General features: G+C 44.1%; 1 protein-coding gene across 1 annotated transcript; it reads right to left on the bottom strand.

The window, feature by feature from the left end:
- Positions 1-3218: 3218 nt before the first annotated feature.
- LOC135978357 (SRRM2 protein homolog rsr-2-like) lies at positions 3219-6076 on the bottom strand. Its single transcript, XM_065579314.1, has 2 exons — positions 4903-6076; positions 3219-3832 (listed from the first exon to the last, which is right to left on the bottom strand). The coding sequence occupies exons 1-2, from the start codon at positions 5447-5449 to the stop codon at positions 3219-3221; spliced, it is 1161 nt and encodes a 386-aa protein (XP_065435386.1). The 5' UTR covers positions 5450-6076.
- Between the last annotated feature and the right edge of the window lie 14312 nt (positions 6077-20388).

Here is a 20388-nt window from a genome sequence, read left to right as displayed (position 1 = left end):
CAAACTATCAGCGCCTGCCTCCCTTAGAGCTGGGGATGCCAAAAGAACACCGTTTCAATTCCCATTCCCCCAGCCTGCACCCCAGCTAATAGAGAGGGGTAGGTCATTACAATGGATCCCTTCATACTTAGATTGATTTCAGTTGATATGTGATTTTAAGATCGTAAAAAGGAGATTAATTTACAGTATAATTTCTTCATGGTGAAGATATGCATTTTTGGGTTGTTAAATTGTCCAGCAGAATCTTATGGTCAAAATGCCAACTCTGCCTAGTCAGTGGATAGGTGCCGTGTTTTACTATATTCCATAGGAAAGCTAACTTCTGGAGCTACGACGGAATTCCCTGCTCTTTGGCCCATTTAGATAGAAGAACACTGCTGAATGGATCCTCTTGTCTGTGATAGCAGGGTCAATTTCCCCAAGCTGCTCCTCTTAGGTCTTCACCATACAGCTGTGTGCTGTGCCTCTAACTGCTTAGAGGCATAACTGGCTAACACCACAATTTGTGTCCGCATGATGCGTTGATAACAGGTGAATCTGAACCGTGTCCCAGCCCTGCTAGCTGCCCTCCTAGCATTGTATGACTCCTCTCTGGCATTGTATGACTGCAGGAAGCGGCTAGGTGATTCTGCTGTATGGCTAGGGAATCCCCAGCCATGCCACTGTTACCAGCAAATCTTGTCCTTCTCTAACTGTGCCGCCTTTGCCTCTCTTCAGCACAAAGTTTCATACAAGCAGGCCGAGCACGTTTAATGGCAGAGCTACTTTTGCCAGCTGAAAACAGAGTTCATTCATCTGAGCACTGCTTGCTCTCCAACACACTTCCTGCTGGTTGCCAGGCAACAGTATTAGTACTGTTGTGCTTGGATGTTATGCAACCTTTGCTGTTCTGCTTTTTTTTTTTTTTATTAAGAGAATCTACATATTCCCAAAATAGGATGTTTCCCTCCTCCCCCCCCACATCCCGGAAAAACATGGAAATGTGTTTTTTAAAAGCCAACACAGTGAGCAATTGCATTTTATTAAATGCATCAGATTTTAAAAAAACCCTCAAACATAAATAAGCCTCTTCCTGGAATTGCTTTGCAGAAACCTGCACCCTAAATGGTACTCTACATTCATGTTGTCAGCGCCCACAGTAAGAGGTTCTCACAGTAACATTTCCTCTCTCCTCTTGCACTGCCTGGATGTTGTTCACATTATGCATTTGCAAATAATGTATTTGCTTCAAAAGCAACACAGGAATAGAAACTGCAACATTTGGACAATATGATTTATTTACAGTGATGCCCACTACATGCTTTCCAAACAAGGAGGCTGGTTGCTGCTCCCAGGAACTTACTTTCTCAGAATAGACAGACAAACAGACAGAGATTTGGGAATGGACACACCACCAAGCAACTGAGGGTATGTCTACACTACGGGATTAATCCGAATTTATATAATTCGGATTTGAAAAACAGGTTGTATAAAGTCGAAATGTATGCGGCCACACTAAGCACATTAATTCGGTGGTGTGCGTCCAAGTACCGGGGCTAGCGTCGATTTCTGCACCGTTGCACTGTGGGTAGCTATCCCATAGCTATCCCATAGTTCCCGCAGTCTCCCACGCCCATTGGGATTGTGGGTTAAGGTCCCAGTGCCTGATGGGACAAAAAACATCGTCGCAGGTGGTTCTGGGTACAGCCTCACCTCCTCCCTCCCTGCATGAAAGCAACGGACGGCAGACAACCATTTTCGCGCCTTTTTTCCTGGGTGGGTGAACACTGCAGACTCCATACCACGGCAAGCATGGAGCCCGCTGAGCTCAAGACAGCAGTCATGAACATTGTAAACACCTCGCGCATTCTCGTGGAGTTTATGCTCAGCCAGGACCAGAAAAACGAGGCGAGGAGGCAGCGGCGGCGGCAGCGCAGCGACAAGCATGATGAGGACATGGACACGGACACGGATACAGAATTCTGTGAAACCACGGGCCCCGGTGCTTTGGAGATCATGTTGTTAATGGGGCAGATTCTATCCATGGAACGCCGATTCTGGGCAAGGGAAACAAGCACAGACTGGTGGGACCGCATAGTGTTGCAGGTGTGGGACGATTCCCAGTGGCTGCGGAACTTTCGCATGCGTAAGGGCACTTTCATGGAACTTTGTGACTTGCTGTCCCCTGCCCTGAAACGCCAGAATACCAAGATGAGAGCAGCCCTCACAGTTGAGAAGCGCATGGCGATAGCCCTGTGGAAGCTTGCAACGCCAGACAGCTACCGGTCAGTCGGGAATCAATTTGGAGTGGGCAAATCTACGGTGGGGGCTGCTGTGATGCAAGTAGCCAAAGCAATCACTCAGGTGCTGCTACGAAAGTTAGTGACTCTGGGAAATGTGCAGGCTATAGTGGATGGTTTTGCTGCAATGGGATTCCCTAACTGTGGTGGGGCGATAGACGGAACCCATATCCCTATCTTGGCACCGGAGCACCAAGCCACCGAGTACATAAACCGCAAGGGGTACTTTTCAATGGTGCTGCAAGCACTTGTGGATCACAAGGGACGTTTCACTAACATCAACGCGGGCTGGGCGGGAAGGGTTCATGACGCTCGCGTTTTCAGGAACACTACTCTGTTTAAAGGGCTGCAGCAAGGGACTTACTTTCCGGACCAGAAAATAACTGTTGGGGATGTTGAAATACCAATAGTTATTCTTGGGGACCCCGCCTACCCCTTAATGCCATGGCTCATGAAGCCGTACACAGGCAGCCTGGACAGGAGTCAGGAGCTGTTTAACTACAGGCTAAGCAAGTGCAGAATGGTGGTAGAATGTGCGTTTGGCCGTTTAAAAGGTCGCTGGCGATCATTATTGACTCGCTCTGACCTCAGCCAAAGAAATCTCCCCATTGTTATTTCTGCTTGCTGTGTGCTCCACAATCTCTGTGAAAGTAAGGGGGAGACCTTTATGGCGGGGTGGGAGGCTGAGGCAAATCGCCTGGCTGCTGATTACGCGCAGCCAGACACCAGGGCGATTAGAAGAGCACACCAGGAAGCGCTGTGCATCAGAGAAGCTTTAAAAACCAGTTTCATGACTGGCCAGGCTACAGTGTGAAATATCTGTTTGTTTCTCCTTCATGAAAACCCGCCCCCTTTATTGACTCATTTTCTGTAAGGAACCCACCCTCCCCCTTCCCCCAGCTTTCTTTCAAACCAAATAAAGTCACTATCATTTAAAAATCATTTATTCTTTATTAATAGATTAGAAAAAGAGGGAGGGAACCCGGGTGGTATTTGGGAGGAGGATTGCTGGGAAGGAAAAAGCCACAAAGAAAAGGTTAAAAAAATGACAGCCTTTTGCTTGGGCTGTCTACTGGGGTGGAATGGGAAGGTGTACGGAGCCTCCCCCCCCCGTGTTCTTACACGTCTGGGTGAGGAGGATACGGAACATGGGGAGGGGGGAGGGTGGAACAGGGGCTGAAGCGGCAGTCTGTTTTCCAGCAGCTGTTCCTGAAGTTCCACCAGACGCCGGAGCATGTCTGTTTGCTCACGCAGCAGCCCCAGCGTTGCATCCTTGCTCCTCTGGTCTTCCTGCCGCCACCTCTCATCTCGAGCGTCTCTCCTCTCCTCACGTTGGTCCCTCCTGTCCTCACGTTGGTCCCTCCTGTCCTCACATTCACTGGCTTCTTTCCTATACTTTGAAACTGTTTCCTTCCACTCATTCAGATGAGCTCTGTCACTGCGGCTGGATTCCATAATTTCAGAAAACATCTCGTCTCGCGTTCTCTTCTTACGACGCCTTATCTGTGATAACCTTCGGGATGGAGGAGGGATGCTTGAGGAATTTGCAGCTGCTGTAGGGAGGGGAAAAAAGAGAGAATTGTTTAAAAAGCTACATTTTGCAGAACAATGCTTATACTCTTTCACGGTGACCAACACTATTCACATTACATAGCACATGTGATTTCTGTGCAAGGTCGCATTTTGCCTCTTAATGCTGAGTGCCTGTGGCTTTGCTGCTAGAGATCACAGGTCTGGGCAACAGAATTCGGCTTGCATGCGGCCATGGTAAGCCATTGTTTTACAGCTTCTGCGCCCTCCTTTCCCACATACCAAGCATAGCCTGTAGAGTGCTGCGGTTTTTCTGTTAACATTCAGCAGCAGCAGCAGAAAACAAACTAACCACCCCCCCTCTCGCCATGAATTCTCTGGGATGATCGCTGTACCCCTCCCCCCCACCGCGTGGCTGGTATCAGGGAAGATCCCTGCAGGCACCAAACTAACCACCCCCCCCCCCCGCCACCCCCCTCCCGCCATGAATTCTCTGGGATGATCACGGTACCCCTCCCCCCACCGCGTGGCTGGTAACAGGGAAGTTCCCTGCTAGCCAAACGCAAAAAACTCAGGGCCAATTTCCCATCTGCGCTTGGCTAACTGCAGGGAAGGATTTATTTTCCGCCACAGGCAAACAGCCGAGTAGGAACGGCCACCTCTGTCCCCTTAATTAAGTTCCCGTATTTCAACCAGGTTACCAGGAGTGATATCACTCTCCTGAGGATTACACAACAAGATAAAGAATGGATGTTGCTTGAATGCCAGCAAACACTGGGACCATACGCTGCCAGGCTTTGTCAGGCAATGATACCAGATTACTTGCTGCAAGCATGGCGTGGTCAAGTGTCCTACCATGGAGGAGGGAATAAGGATGCACTGCCCAGAAACCTTCTGGCAAGGCTTTCGGAGTACCTCCAGGAGAGCTTCATGGAGATGTCCCTGGAGGATTTCCGCTCCATCCCCAGACACGTTAACAGACTTTTCCAGTAGCTGAACTGACCGCGAATGCATCCCAAGTCCTCAGGGCAAAGTAATCATTAAAAACCGTTTGCTTTTAAAACAAGTTTTATATTTTAAAAGGTAAACTCACCTGAGGTCCCTTCCATGGGGTCAGAGTCTTGGGTACTGGCTTGGGAGGCTTGGGAGGGTACTTCAGTCAGGGTGAGAAAAAGATCCTGGCTGTTGGGGAGAACGGAGTGCTGTGTGCTCTCTGCAAGCTCATCCTCATCCTCCTCCTCCTCCTCTCCCCCATCGGCAGAATCCTCAGGCGTCGCTGATGAGACTATCCCCGACCCAGAATCCACGATCACAGGTGGGGTAGTGGTGGCAGCCCCCCCTAGAATTGCATGCAGCTCGGCGTAGAAGCGGCATGTCCGCGGCTCTGACCCGGAGCGACCGTTTGCCTCCTTTGTTTTTTGATACGCTTGTCTGAGCTCCTTGACTTTCACGCGGCACTGCTCAGAGTCCCTATTGTGGCCTCTCTCCATCATGCCCTTGGAGATTTTTTCAAAAGTTTTTGCATTTAGTCTTTTAGAACGAAGTTCTGCAAGCACTGAATCCTCTCCCCATACAGCGATCAGATCCAGTACCTCCCTCACGGTCCATGCTGGTGCTCTTTTTCGATTATCAGCCTGCATGGTTACCTGTGCTGATGAGCTATCTGTGGTTACCTGTGCTCTCCACGCTGGGCAAACAGGAAATGAAATTCAAATGTTCGCGGGGCTTTTCCTGTCTACCTGGCCAGTGCATCCGAGTTTAGATTGCTGTCCAGAGCGGTCACAATGATGCACTGTGGGATAGCTCCCGGAGGCCAATACCATCGAATTGCGGCCACACTATCCCTAATTCGAAATGTTAAAATCGATTTTGGCGCTACTCCGCTCGTCGGGGTGGAGTACAGAAATCGATTTAAAGGGCCCTTTACATCGAAATAAATAGCGTCGTTGTGAGGACGGTTACAGGGTAAATTCGAATTAAAGCTGATAAATCCGAATTAAAGTCGTAGTGTAGACATACAAGTCTACTCAAGTCTCCCTGTAAGCAGCACAGCAGAAGTGGGTCCTGAAAGGAGGATTCTCATAAGTCTTTCTTTATTGCTTGACCTGCATTAAGTTTAGATCAAGCAAGATATAACATTACAAAACCTTCTAACTTATTCTTATGGATTGGATGTTATAGGTGTTGGAGAGAAAGAAAAACTACAGCACTGATAGGCTGGAAACGTCAAATGAAATTGCACTGAAGAAATGGGAGTTTAGGGCTAAATCCTATCCCTCCATTTATGGGTGCAGAGGCCCTTGAAAGTGAAACCAGTACAGTTCTGCACTGCCGATAGGCGGAGGTAGGGGAGTAAGGGAGTCACATGGGGGATACTTGGGAGTAAAGCCAAATGCCTTGTGTAGACCTGCATGACACTCATATATTTGGCAGTCCTGTCACACCTGCCTGCACTCAGATCAGAGGGCATAAGGGAGAGAGATCCTCCCCCTCAGAACACCTTTTGACCTACAGGAAGATGCACTGGGCTGGGATCCAGCAGACAATCATTACTGCTAACTGACTCATACCCATACTCCAAGAGGTGGGCAGACAAATATCATTCTTCCCATTTTACAAATAAGGCAAGAGAGCTTGCACAAGGTCACTTCAGTCACAGCTGGGAATAGAATTGAGCTCTCCAATATGACAGAGCCAAGTCTCATTCACTCAATCACTGCCCTTCAGACTCAAATCTATGGACTTGGCTATCTTATCTCTAACCAGTGATATAATGACTAGACTACACTCTACACTCACAGTCAGGAACAGAACCCAGGAATCCTGGTGCCCAACATTCCACCCGTCTCAGAAATTATTGTGCAGCCCTGTGGCAAAATGCCTTATTCCCCTTTAGAAGGTGGTCCACTCAGAGAAGAACAGTCTAATTCTGCTACAAGTTGTTTCTTTAGCTCAAGTGCATCCGGTCTGTGCCATGCATCTAAAGCTGATCCCTGTGGGGGAAAGTAGCATGTAATCATGTAACTAGAGGCTATGAGATAATACACAGAAAGAGGCAGAATTATGGTTTCACAGGCAACCATAATCGTGGCATTTCCTCACTTCTCAGCACATGACATTGTAACTTTAATATTATTTTAACTAGTTTTATTTTTAACTATAGCATATATTACATATAAAAATGTCAAAGGAACATTAAAATGTAACTACTACCCAACCTCTATTCTAGAACTCTTATTCCATTTTTGACCCTGTTGTTAATGGAACGTATCTTTATTTTGGTTCTGAAATATAAAAGGGGTGCTGGGTTCTATGATTTAGGAGTAAATCCATTGTCCAACCTAAGTAACTTAGCTGCTTTACTAGGGGTGGGGGTGGGGGTGGGGAGATGGGCGAGGAGTAATCCTCTCCCAAGCATAGCTGCTGAGCTTTGTGCAGCTGTGTCACGTTTTATGCAAATTAATGACGTTACTTGTAAATTTGCCACCTCACCACTGCACCTCAACTCTGATCTGCTAGGATTAGCTCTAAGGATGAGGACAGTTTAGTCTCTAGATCCACTTATTCCTGATGTACCGGTTGAGACTGTCAGTAAAGGTACCTGTTGTCTCATTAGGAAGCGTGCACTGTGGAACAATGCACTAGCTTTTTCCATTCAATTTCCACAGTTGGAGACAATTGCCTGGGTTCAAAATCCTGACTGTGTTTACACGTGAAAATGAGTTGGATAGCCTCATCCTAGTCCTGATTTGTGCACCTCAGAAAAATCCATGCTGCGATTAGCAGTCTTTGCTTAAGTGAAGCCTGGGACTGGCTAGTAATGTTGTGGCCAATCAATAGCAAGGTGCATTGACAGAGGTAAGTGAAGGAAGCTTACACAGTTCCTTCCTAAACTATTCCTCATTCAACACTTTATTGCTTTACTTTTATCAGCACTAAGTGTACACATGTTGAAAATCATTTAGAGATTGCATAAGCCAGCCCGTGTTCTGCTTGAGAACTCCTCAGATTTGTCAGACTGTGCGTAGGTGAATTTTTTTTAAGAGTAATGTACTGGGCTTTTTTTTCCGGATATAAAACAAAATTTCTCAAGCACACTAGCTCATATTTCTTACAGAGAATCATCTCTTTCTTCAGCTTTATGTGCACTCTTTACTCATAGTAGGAAAGAGCTTTTTTAAGACTATAGGGTGGGAACACTTAATTAGCGAAAGCACAATGTTGGAGGCTGATCAATTTGAAAACTTGGAGCCGTTCATTGTATGAACAGAGAGCTACTGTAGGTTCAATCTATAGAAGAAGATTTAAGACCCTTCAGAAAATCAAATAATATACATTTGAAGGATTGTTTACTGAATCACAGCTGTTTTAAGGCTCTTCCTATGTGCCCTATTAAATTATTACTCGCCATCAGCATGGGGGTACTGACTTCATCACAGCGGCAGACATACTCCCTCCCCCTAAGAAATTATATTCAAGGTTTGCTAAAGATCACTGAATATTATATATTGCCTCAATACATCAAGAAATCACATCACTCATTTATAATAAACCACTTATTTATTTTAACACCAGTCAATAAACTTCTAGACATACCTGTAAAGTTACCCAGTTCCTTTGATTTCATATTGATATAGCACATCTATTTGGGTTAAGCAAGGAATGCATGTATTGTATACGGCAGGGGTCAGCAACCTTTCAGAAGTGGTGTGCCAAGTCTTCATTTGTTCACTCTAATTTAAGGTTTTGCGTGCCAGTAATACATTTTAATGTTTTTAGAAGGTCTCTTTCTATAAGTCTATAATATATAACTAAACTATTGTTGTATGTAAAGTAAATAAGGTTTTTGAAATGTTTAAGAAGTTTCATTTAAAATTAAATTAAAATGCAGAGCCCCTCAGACGGGTGGCCAGGACCCGGGCAGTGAGTGCCACTGAAAATCAGCTCATGTGCCGAAGACGGCATGCGTGCATAGGTTGCCTACCCCGATATACGTGAAAGATACTGTTAGGCTTCTATGTTCCCTCAATTTGTTTCTGGAACCCATTGCTGTTTTGAAATCTATATGCTGTTTGTTTTTATCCCACACTTCCCAAGTAACAATAGCATATGTTCAATGACAATGCAGTCTGATGGCTCTCTGCATACAGTACATTTTAACTATATCATCCAGAGATCTTTTCAAATGTTAAGGTACTAAAGCATGGTCTATACTAGAAAATTAGTTCAGTTTAACTATGTCGGTCAGTGTGTGAAAAAACTGAAACCCCTGTGCAATGTAGATAAGCCAATCTAAATCCCGATGTAGACAGCACTAGGTCAACAAAAGAATTCCTCCGTCAACCTAGCTACCACTTCCTGGGGAGGTGGATTACCTACATGGACAGGAAACTCCCTCCTATCAGCTTAGGTAGTGTCTACACTGAAGCACTACAGCAGCAAAGCTGTGCCACTGTAGCATTTTAAGTGTGGACAAGCCCTAAGACTCATACCAGCTCTTGTGAGGTAGGCAAGTAGTGTTCTCCCCCTTCTTATATTTGGAGAAATTGATGCAAAGATAAGGCAAGTTGCCCAAGCATGTCCTTTACACAGCACTATTCCATCAGCATAAACGGGCCTTTAATGAGTTGGGCAAAACCTCACGGAAGTGGGAGGGTGTAACTGTTGCTACCCTTCAAATAAGATAGCTGTAAGAAGTCATTAAACTCATTTATAGAATTAGGTAGCTAAAACAATAGGAATTTCCAGCCAAAACATAGGCAGATGCAACAACACAGAAATGAAGCCAGGTGAGCAGAGAGGATTTCACTGGCTATTATTTAGTGGAGGGGTGTGTGTGTGAGAGAGAGAAAGAAGCAGGCAGGCAACAAAAAGAATAGAGAAGCTTAAAGAAAGAACAGAAATCCAAGGACGTGGCCTGAATAAACATTGGGAACACGGTCCTGAGAAAAGACTAGAGAGAATGCATTTTTGGTCTCAGCACTGGCTGAAATAGCAAAACTGATACTTGCAAACAGTGACTCATAGTTGGCTTGCAGATTGTGAACAGTAAAGGGCAGGAGAGGGGAGTTGGGACTATTGGTGTAGCAGGAATGCCTTTCCCCACCCAAGACAGCATCACCACCCTCCAGACTAAGGGTGTCCCCCTGCAAGGATGAGGAAAAGTGGAGCCCTAATTGGGGAAGATGTCCACTGACATCACTCCACTCCAAAAAAGCAGTGGACGTTGATGACGGTCAATTTTTTATCAAAGAGGTCAACTGCAGCACCACGTGCACCGTTGTGGCTATCTCTTGTGCAGATGTGCTGACGGGGGAAAGGGGCTTCCTCCAACCTCTAACACACCTGCGACAGTTTGGCTCATCTCATTAGATAATCCAACGCAAATATCAATGTTGCATTGTTCGCTTCACTAAATCTGTCACACCCTTCCTTCCCCCTTTGTGGCATTCTTAGGTTACATTACTGTGTTTATATTAAAACATACCCAATGGAGTTGCTTGGAACAAGTCCCCATATTTGTGTAACACAGATATTATTGCTATTATCAGGAGCCAGTTATGTCTGCACACAAATCATTGGAATGTAAATACCAAGATATCAGTGTCCTGCATTGCAACAGCTCTCATTAACTACCCAGAGTAACATACTCTATCTGCTAGTCAGCTTCAGGGGTCGTTTTATGTATGTCTACACTGCAATAAAAGACCTGCAGCATGGCCGCAGCTAGCCCAGGTCAGCAGAGTAGGGTTTGCAGGGCTATAAAATTGCAGTGTAGACACTTGGGCTCTGAGACCCTCTCACCATCATGGGGTCTCAGAGCCCAGGCTGGAGCCCAAGCCCAAATGTCTATGCTGCAATTTTATAGCCCGCAACCTGAGCCTTGTGAGTGTGAGTCACCTTACCCCAGGACTGAGAATTGGTGCTGTGGGTTTTTTATTGCAGCGTAGTCATTCCCTGCAGGTATGTCTATGCAGCACTCTAAGCCTGGACTTTGACTCAGGTTTATGCCCAAGCCTCCCTTCCATCCACACAGCTATCAGTCAGACTTGGGGCAGGACCCCGGATCCTGCTAAGGGGGTTGGTAGAGCCCAAGTCCTGTTGTGATGCAGGTCAAAGCCCAGGCATGTAGACACAGCTCAAGTGGGAGTCACCAGATTCAGGTGTGGCGTCTCCCAACACTATTTCACAATCCCCTGGGGCTGTACTTCCCAGCCCTTCCATGTGTTGATGGGCTAAAACGACCCAAAACACTTCCAGACAACTCATGCAGGATGGACAGACTTATGCTCTCACACCCCATTGTGAATGAAGCCCTAGAGCAGCTACAGCTGGCTAGGGTGCTAGATATGCTAGGATGCAGTGGCATAAGCCCACAGAAGCTGAAGCTCTGTCTCAGGTTTGCATAGCGCAATATGGATGTCCCGGCACAGTTGGGAGGTGTGGGTTTCCGATGCAGTGTGGACGCTCAAATGTGGGCTTGGAACCACTGAGTCTGCAGGTGTGGGTCTCACAGACCCAGACTATGCTGTAAAAAGAACAGGAGTACTTGTGGCACCTTAGAGACTAACAAATTTATTAGAGCATAAGCTTTCGTGGACTACAGCCCACTTCTTCGGATGCTGTAGTCCACGAAAGCTTATGATCTAATAAATTTGTTAGTCTCTAAGGTGCCACAAGTACTCCTGTTCTTTTTGCGGATACAGACTAACACGGCTGCTACTCTGAAGACTATGCTGTGTGTACTTACCCTTTAGGGGAGAGCTTTTTCTCCTTCAGAATGCTATCAGCACAAATACTAGTGACAAACATAGGAGATCCTGGGGACACCTCCCTAGAAAAATGCTTGATGAATCTCTTTGCTTTGCAGCATTAGATATTTTGTTCCCCAGCTCTTTTAAGTTAACTTCCTTGTAATACTTGAGAACTACTTCCTTTGGGTGGCTGATGTGAAACAAGACCCTGCACACTTCCAGGCTGCTGCAGAGGAAAAGGCAGATACAGCATCCCAGAGCTTTGCTATGTGATGATGGATTGGTCCGAACGGATTCCAGACAGCCTTGTGCTTTGGCAGCTCAGTTGTGCAGCATTTGGCCACGAGCGTGCCCATGTTATCAGGAACATGTGTGACTCAGCGGAAGATACAAATGCAATTGAAGTAACGGCAACATTTGCCAAGTTAGACTATTTGCGTCATAGTGGTATTCACACAAAATCCTCTGGGTATTACTGAAGAAATGTAAATCAACAGACATTGGACCAGACTAAAACATACTCTCCCCTCTCATGTTGTTGAAGGAAAGCTCTGGTAATTAGTAGATATTTTCTTGAGCTGGCTTTCGGTTAGCAAAGTAAGATTTTCTCCAAGTAATTTTTTTAGATGTTTTTGCAGCAGTTTTTAAAAGACCCCATCATTGTTTCAGTACCTCTATGAAGTGAACATCCCTGTTCTCTCTCTCTGTTGGGGCTTCCTTTTAAAGGATACAGAACTTTGCTTCCCAGCAGAGCCCAGTTTAAACCAAAATAGGAGTGGCTTTACGGTTAGAAAACATGGAGTGGGGGCTGGATTCAGGAAGCTTCAAGAGTGACATGCAGTTCCATAATTTTCTATTATCAATTAAACAATTCTTAAATTATCCTCTTTTTTTTTAAATAAGGCTTATCTACTTTGAAATCTGGCAATTTTCTGTGCTTTCTAACAGTAGTTTGCATCATTATATTGTCAAGATGTGAACTTTCTAGTAGATTGTTAAAGAAAAGAAAAGAATAGTTAAGATATGTAGTTACTAGAATCTCTTCTATTCCACTGAATTTTCTTTAAAGCTGCTTGCAGTCCCTGTGAGCCCATGTTGTTGGTTGTAGCTTTGGAGGAGTACATCATACTAACCATCCTTCCAAAGAGGATGATGACAAGTATGTATTCTGACAAGCTCCATCTCCCTTCAATTTCCTGAGTGTAATGGTGATGTTCCCCAATTTCATTTTAAAAAGCTCTTCAGAGGTCAAAAGCCCTGCCCACCCTGGAAGCTGCAAGTTTTCAGAAACTGATGTCAGCTACAATTCTGCTGCATTATGAAGGAATATGCTTGAGAACTGCTTCAGACATCATAAAGCAGCAAAAAGGGTTCAACCATCTCATTCCCCCTTGCAAGTCATCTTTTCTGCACAGCAACTTTACACAACTGTTGAAGGAAGGAAGGAAGTGAAGAAAGTGGATTGTCTTACTCAGATATATCGTACCAACAACTCTCTTAGCTAGTAAGCGCCTGTCCTCATTATGGCTTGTAACGATGTTTGAAACAACTTTAAACACAGATCTGCTCTAATAGGATGTATGTCCATATATACAGCAGAATAACACTGTGTTTAGAACTATGTGGGGATAATTAGAGTATGATTTCCACTAGCACAATAATCTCTAATGCCATTTTATCCATGTTCTACAGTCAAGCTGTACTAAAAATGGCACTAGCCACAACCATATATGAAAAAAATCATCACCGTTGAACATGCCTGTAGTTAGCACAGTTCTACTTCTAGTAGGAACTAAATAGTTTTATCTACACTAGCCTTTTCTGGGATGTCTCCAACTATTACAGCTCCTCTGGTGGTAAATATGGGAGTGCGAGAGTAGATGGGCACAGGCAGCCAATGATGTTTTTTACCACTGCATCCTCTAGACCTTCTCTGAGCAGATCTAAAAGACAAAGTGGTAAAAACATCACTTTCCTTCCTACACTACCACTTCCACTGTTGTTACCACCAACACCAGTGGATTTGCACAGTTGGGAGATTTTTGAAGAAAGATTATCATCAACACAGTCACGGCAGATCTGCCTGAGTATAAAGCACTGCAGATTTACATGACAGAAAGTGAGTAGCGACTCTGTAGTATTAGAACATCTTGTTATTATTATATATTATAGGTAAATATTATGTGTTTTTAATGGATCTGCACAGCTGACCACAACACTTCAAGGAAGCCACTGTAACATCTCAGGTTGTTAATGCTTGGCTCTGAAACGCATTTCAAAATTGATCTGAAATATGCAACTCATCTCAACATTCTTATTTTTAAAACAAACATTGAAAAACATCCAAAGGAAACTCAAACACAAAATATAACAAACAATGGTAAGAGTCTGGCTTCAACTGACTGAAGCTAGGAAATGAATACAGGCTGCAACTCTGTACTGTACTCTTGCCATACCTAGGTGTGGCATTGGTATGGTGCTCTTACAAGGGGATCTCCATTTTGAAGAGGGATTGTCTTCTACCAGGTGTGCTAAAATACTAAGTTAAACTGAATAGCATGAATCAAAAACATTAAGGAGACTCTCCGCCATAACTAGGAGTTTCCTCTCTTTATCCATTTAAGCCACACTTTAAATTTGGTTTCAGTATAGCTGATGTGTATGCAAACATCAGAGACATGAACAGAAAAGTATGTCATGTGTAGTTCCTTGACTGAGCCTCTGAATGGGAAGGAGCAGGATAGTACATAGCAAGACTGTTGCCTGAACTTGTCTTTATATCATAGACCAAATTCATCCATGACAAACGCAAGCACAACTCCCACTGAAGAAAAAGGGAGATGTATTTGCCCTGTGGGACTAAATTCAGCCATGGCATATGTATCAGCTAAATGTATCAGGCAAACTTGCAGCCAAATCGGGGCTGCTCACTCAGGTGCTGCAGTGAGTCAGCTCTCGGGCATGCAGCCGCACCTATCCCGGAGCAGAACATGGGTCAAATGACCCTAGGGTCAGGTATTTCTGCAACCTCAGCAGAGCTGCAGATCAGTCTAAGCAACAGCGTTACCTGGTCAGGAACCCTCCTGCTGCTTCACAGTGCACCAGACTTCAGCGACTTCCAGCCTGCCCTTACTCCAGCTTTGTCACTGACCCACTCCAGCCTTGCCTTCTGATTCCCACCCTACCCCAAACCCTCAGACTCCGACTATCCGGTTTGGACCTTCATTGCGTATCTGGATCCCGGCTTTGGTGTCAACCTGGCTTGTCTTTGGACTCTGACCACCTAGCTTCAACCTTCGGCCTGCTCTTGGACTCTGGCTACGGTTTTGATCCTGGTTTGTCTACAGACTCTGATCGTGGTTTTGACCATGGCCTGCCCCGGATCTTGGCCCAGGTCCAATCTACACCAAGCTGTGACCCCCCCACTCCAACCTTAGGCCTGATTATCACAATCGGTGCTGACAAATACTTTAGTGGTTTTCTTCCGATTTAAAGTGCATTTTTGGTCAGAAAAGATGTTAAGAACGAGCCATTTAGTCATAATCAGCACATCTGCTCCCTGAGGAGAAGCATTTGGTGCCATTTTTTTTTTTTTTTTTTTTACAAGGAGAGACTATGGTAAACTGCACTTACAAGCTGGTTTTCAGACCAAGAGGGCACACACATCTCCAGAGCTTTCCCCAAAGTCTCTTTAGAAAGCAGTGCAGACATCATTCCATCAGAAGCTGAGAGGTACACAACTAGTTATTTCCTCTAGACATATTTTTTCCATATTGAAATTCAGAATTTCACTGGAGGAATGGGTGTCTTGAGGTCCAAGCATCACATTTAAAATACCTAAACTCCAAGAATTCACAGGTCCCTTCACTGGTATACGAAATGGAGTCCATGCAGTTTGACATGTGCAAGGCTTTCAGAAGTTCTGTCTGCTCTGTGTAGGTGTTTATAACCAACTTTTTGTAATGATGCAGTCCCAGGTCTATGTTAAAAAATGTATGTACATTTAAATATACAACTATAGCAACTACATATGTAAACAGGCAAATATAAAAATACCCATTTGTGCACACAAATCGGATGCTACACACACAAGTGTACAGCTGCAACACAAATGCATACAGTTTTTGCACATTGTCCTTGGGACATTTGTATTTAAAAGTTTGGCCCTTAAGACCTCATGGCACTTTTTGTAAGTAATTTAGACTCTGAAGCAAAAATTTTCCTCTCCTCAATACTGTGCAATTAATTTGCTACTCTCCTTCCCAAAGGTGGCTGCAGTTCAGTACTATATGTAGGTACTTAAAAACAACAAGGAGTCCAGTGGCACCTTAAAGACTAACAGATTTATTTGGGCATAAGCTTTCGTGGGTAAAAAACCTAACTGCAGCTGAAGTAGTGAGGTTTTTTACCCACGAAAGCTTATGCCCAAATAAGTCTGTTAGTCTTCAAGTCTGTTTGCCACCGGACTCCTTGTTGTTTTTGTGGATACAGACGAACATGGCTACCCCCTGATACTTGACACCATGTATGTACTTAGTCTGTTAAGTATTTTAGAATGAAAGACAAGATATAAAATATTATTTAGTGAGATTTTGTTAAATTGATTGCTTAACATTTTCACTAACAGATACGATTTTACCTGCGCAAAAATTTCAAGATTCATGCCTCACTTAGTTGCCTGCTACAAGTTACAATGAACCATTTTCACACAAAAATGTTCTCGGTGTCATGGCATAAAATAAGCTGTTGCCTGCAAAAAAAATATTTTGTATTTAAATGACTTTTTGTTGTTGTGAAAAAATAGCCAAAAGTTCATGGTGAAAGTACAAAGTATTTTACTGTTCACGAAATGCGAGAAATGCCACTTTTCCCTGAGCTTGTCAGCATTGCAGTCATTAAAGATGTCTTAAATCAAGAAGGAACTTCTGTCTAATAGTTTCTTTGAATAATGTGGATTAAACACTCATCATCTCTATAGTTAACAAGGTCTGAAAAGCCAGCATTAAGGAATGACCTTCATGCATTATTACCAACAGATTGTTGACATAATTCCTCAAGCCAACTGGATGCATTATACAACCTGAGGAAAAAAACAAAACAAGAATGTGTGCATCAAAAAAGCCAACCCCACCTTTAGGACCTCTATCATCTGATTAGCCATGGGAGAGTCGGTTAATAAATACTCCCTCCCTCTTTTGGAAATAAATGGGAAAAGTGAAAGATCAGTATATCCACCCTTTCCTGAAGTAGCACAGGGAAATGCTTCCAGGAAGTTTCTGCACATCCTTTCTATAGATGAGAAATAGGCAGATTTACCAAACCATGGGCTGTGCTCTACAGGATTATAATGAAAGTGGTCCAGGGGTGGCATACAAAAAAATAAAGCCTCCAGGCTGCCTTTATTTAACCACAGGAGCTACCACCATTACTTTTAACCACAGATTACACTACCAGGTTGCCTTCTCTTACTGGAATGATTGTGGATGCACATATATACATACACTCAATTTTGGTCTGGGGGTTTCTGTTCAGTGCAATGCATACATTTTTTATATTAAAGTTCACTTAGTTTAGCATATCAGTTATGTTCTGAATACTCTATTGTTCAAATTAGCTCTCTCCAATACAGACTCTGAATTCCTATTGTCTAGAGCAGGGGTAGGCAACCTATGGCACGCGTGCCGAAGGCGGCACATGAGCTGATTTTCAGTGGCACTCACACTGCCCGGGTCCTGGCCACTGGTCCGGGAGTCTCTGCATTTTAATTTAATTTTAAATGAAGCTTCTTAAACATTTCAAAAACCTTATTTACTTTACATACAACAATAGTTTAGTTATATATTATAGACTTATAGAAAGAGACCTTCTAAAAACATTAAAATGTAGTACTGGCACACGAAACCTTAAATTAGAGTGAATAAATGAAGACTCGGCACACCACTTCTGAAAGGTTGCGACCCCTGGTCTAGAGGTATCATTTAATACTCCACTTATAAAGTCCATCTTCAATGCTCCTCATGAACAGTAACAAATTAATTCTCACCATACATCTGTGAAATATAGGGAAACGAATGTTTTGATTACAGTATTTTCTATGCTGTTCTCAAACTCTTTTAAAAACAAGTTACTTAAAACTTGCTTCAGTCAATACAGTTGTGCCTGCCAGTGTGGATGGGGCATAATTTATTTTAAAAACATTTTAAGAAGTGGATAGCAGTGACATAGTCTCACAAGGGTATGGAAAAAAAGTTAGACAAAGAGTGACAGGGTGCATCAGTTCCGCACTGGTACAGCAGGGGCTAACCCTTCTCTCTTAGCTGAGGAGGCCACACATCCTTGGCTCTGCTGGGCATGGTCCAGCTGGAAGCAGGGTATAAAAGCGGGTAGAGCAGCTCAGTCTGGGATGACTGCTGGCGGGCAAGGAGGTGCGTCACTAGCACCTGAGGGAGGACTGCCGGCACTCAAAGGCGCGGAGGCCAGCCAGTCGGAGACAGACCCTGACACACCGGGTTCCCCTATCCCGGCCACCACCCAGACTCTGGCTGCTAGGCTGCACTGCCCTGACAGTAAGGGCCTTAGCATTGACTCTGGCCATTTGGCCGCACTGCCCTGAGAGCAGGGGCCGTAGTAATGACTTTGGCCACTAGGCTAGACTGCCCTGATAACAGGAGCCGTATCATTGACTCCAGCCGTCAGGACGTGCTGCCCTGATCACATGGGTCGTTGGACTAAGGCCACAGGGCCACGCAGCCCCGAGACTGGGGCAGCCCTATAGACACAACTGTGGGGCCGGAACGCCTCCCAACCCTCCAAAGGGTGAGGGGTGTACCAGCCTCATGACACAAAGTGATTACACATTCATGGTTTTAAAAAAATATATGTATAATAATATGGCAGAAATTGGGTATACATGGGACCTGAGAGAGAGAGAGGTTAAAGGACAGGCTCAGACCAACACAGCTTTCTGGGATGGGTCCTTAACTCATTTTAAGTGAAACCACATTCAGCTAAAACATTAATATCAGTATTATCTTTCCTGTCATGACGATCACCAAAACAAACTAAAAAAATCCAGTCATTTCTCACCCTTAACAGTCTGTTATCAAGGTAAGATAGCATTTGCATAAGGCATCTTAAGGTCTCATTCTTCTCTGTGTAGTCATCATTTTTGTTTCCAGCCCTCAATGTAAAGCTCCTATGCCTTTTCACCCACATAGATTTGCTCAGCTGAATATACTAATACCTCTTCTTAAATTATTTTAAGAGCTATGTCTCATACAACAGCTAGTCTGGATTTTATTTTTAACTATTGGTGGATGTGTTTAAACAGTTTTCTACATTTAGGATTATTTTAAATGATTTGTGGTTACGTAATGATAAATCCACACATGTACCTGATACCACTTCATTGTAGAATTTTGCTCCTTTTCAGGCAAGACTGTAAAGCTCAAGCAGAATTCTGCCCTTTCACTGGAGGAGTAACTGCTACAAACAGTGGAGTTACTCCAGATTTGCACTGATGTACCTGAAAACAAAATTTGGCCTCTCAGCTCTGATTCACAGTCCTTTTTATTAACCTCCACTGCTGTGCTGAAACTATATGAAGAGATTTTCAGTGTGAGTACTAATATATATATATATATATATATATATATATTTGTTGTGATCTAGGAAAGCAAGAATATAACTGCCTTCTACACCCACTATGAAACTCTGACAGGTTTCAGAGGGGTAGCCATGTTAGTCTGTATCAGCAAAAACAATGAGGAGTCCTTGTGGCACCTTAGAGACTAACCAATTTATTTGGGCATAAGCTTTCGTGGGCTAAAACCCACTTCATCGGATGCATGGAGTGGAAAATACAGTATAGAGGTATAAATACACAGCATATGAAAAGATGGAAGTGGGGAGGGGGGTCAGTGCTAACAAGCCAATTCAATTGAGATGGAAGTGGGCTATTCTCAACAGTTGACAAGAAGGGAGGAAAAGTCACTTTTGTAGTGCTAATGAGTTCAATGTAATCAAGGTGGCCCATTTCAAACTGTTGACAAGAATGTGAGAGTATCAGCAGGGGGGAAATTAGTTTTTGTAGTGACCCATCCACTCCCAGTCTTTATTCAGGCCTAATTTGATGGTGTCCAGTTTGCAAATTAATTCCAGTTCTGCAGTTTCTCATTGGAGTCTGTTTTTGAAGGGTTTTTTTGTTGAAGAATTGCCACTTTGAGGTCTGTTATTGAGTGACCAGAGATTGAATGTTCTCCTACTGGTTTTTGAATGTTATGATTCCTGATGTCAGATTTGTGTCCATTTATTCTTTTGCATAGAGACTGTCTGATTTGGCCAATGTACATGGCAGAGGGGCATTGCTGGTACATGATGGCATATATCACATTGGTAGATGTGCAGGTGAACGAGCCCCTGATGGTGTGGCTGATGTGGTTAGGTCCTATGATGGTGTCCCTTGAATAGATATGCGGATAGGGTTGGCACCAGGATTTGTTGCAGGGTTTGGTTCCTGGGTTAGTGTTTTTGTTGTGTGGTGTGTAGTTGCTGCTGAGTATTTGCTTCAGGTTGAGGGGGCTGTCTGTAAGCGAGGACTTGCCTGTCTCCCAAGGTCTGTGAGAGTGAGGAATCGTCCTTCAAGACAGGTTGTAGATCCTGGATGATGCGCTGGAGAGGTTTTAGTTGGGGGCTGTAAGTGACGGCTAGTGGCGTTCTGTTACTTTTATTGTTGGGCCTGTCCTGTAGTAGATGACTTCTGGGTACCCTTCTGGCTCGGTCAATCTGTTTCTTCACTTCACCAGGTGGGTATTGTAGTTTTAAGA

The sequence above is a fragment of the Chrysemys picta genome, unplaced genomic scaffold, assembly GCF_011386835.1.
Source record: "Chrysemys picta bellii isolate R12L10 unplaced genomic scaffold, ASM1138683v2 scaf224, whole genome shotgun sequence".
NCBI lineage: Eukaryota > Metazoa > Chordata > Testudines > Emydidae > Chrysemys > Chrysemys picta.
This window is presented reverse-complemented; position numbering and strand designations above follow the sequence as displayed.

Excerpts from the sequence above, each read along its gene's own strand:
- LOC135978357 (XM_065579314.1), bottom strand. The coding sequence starts at position 5,449 with ATGCAGGCTGATAATCGAAAAAGAGCACCAGCATGGACCGTGAGGGAG. Across the intron at positions 3,833-4,902 it reads CCCCATGGAAGGGACCTCAG|CAGCTGCAAATTCCTCAAGC; the intron begins GTGAGTTTACCT and ends CCCTCCCTACAG.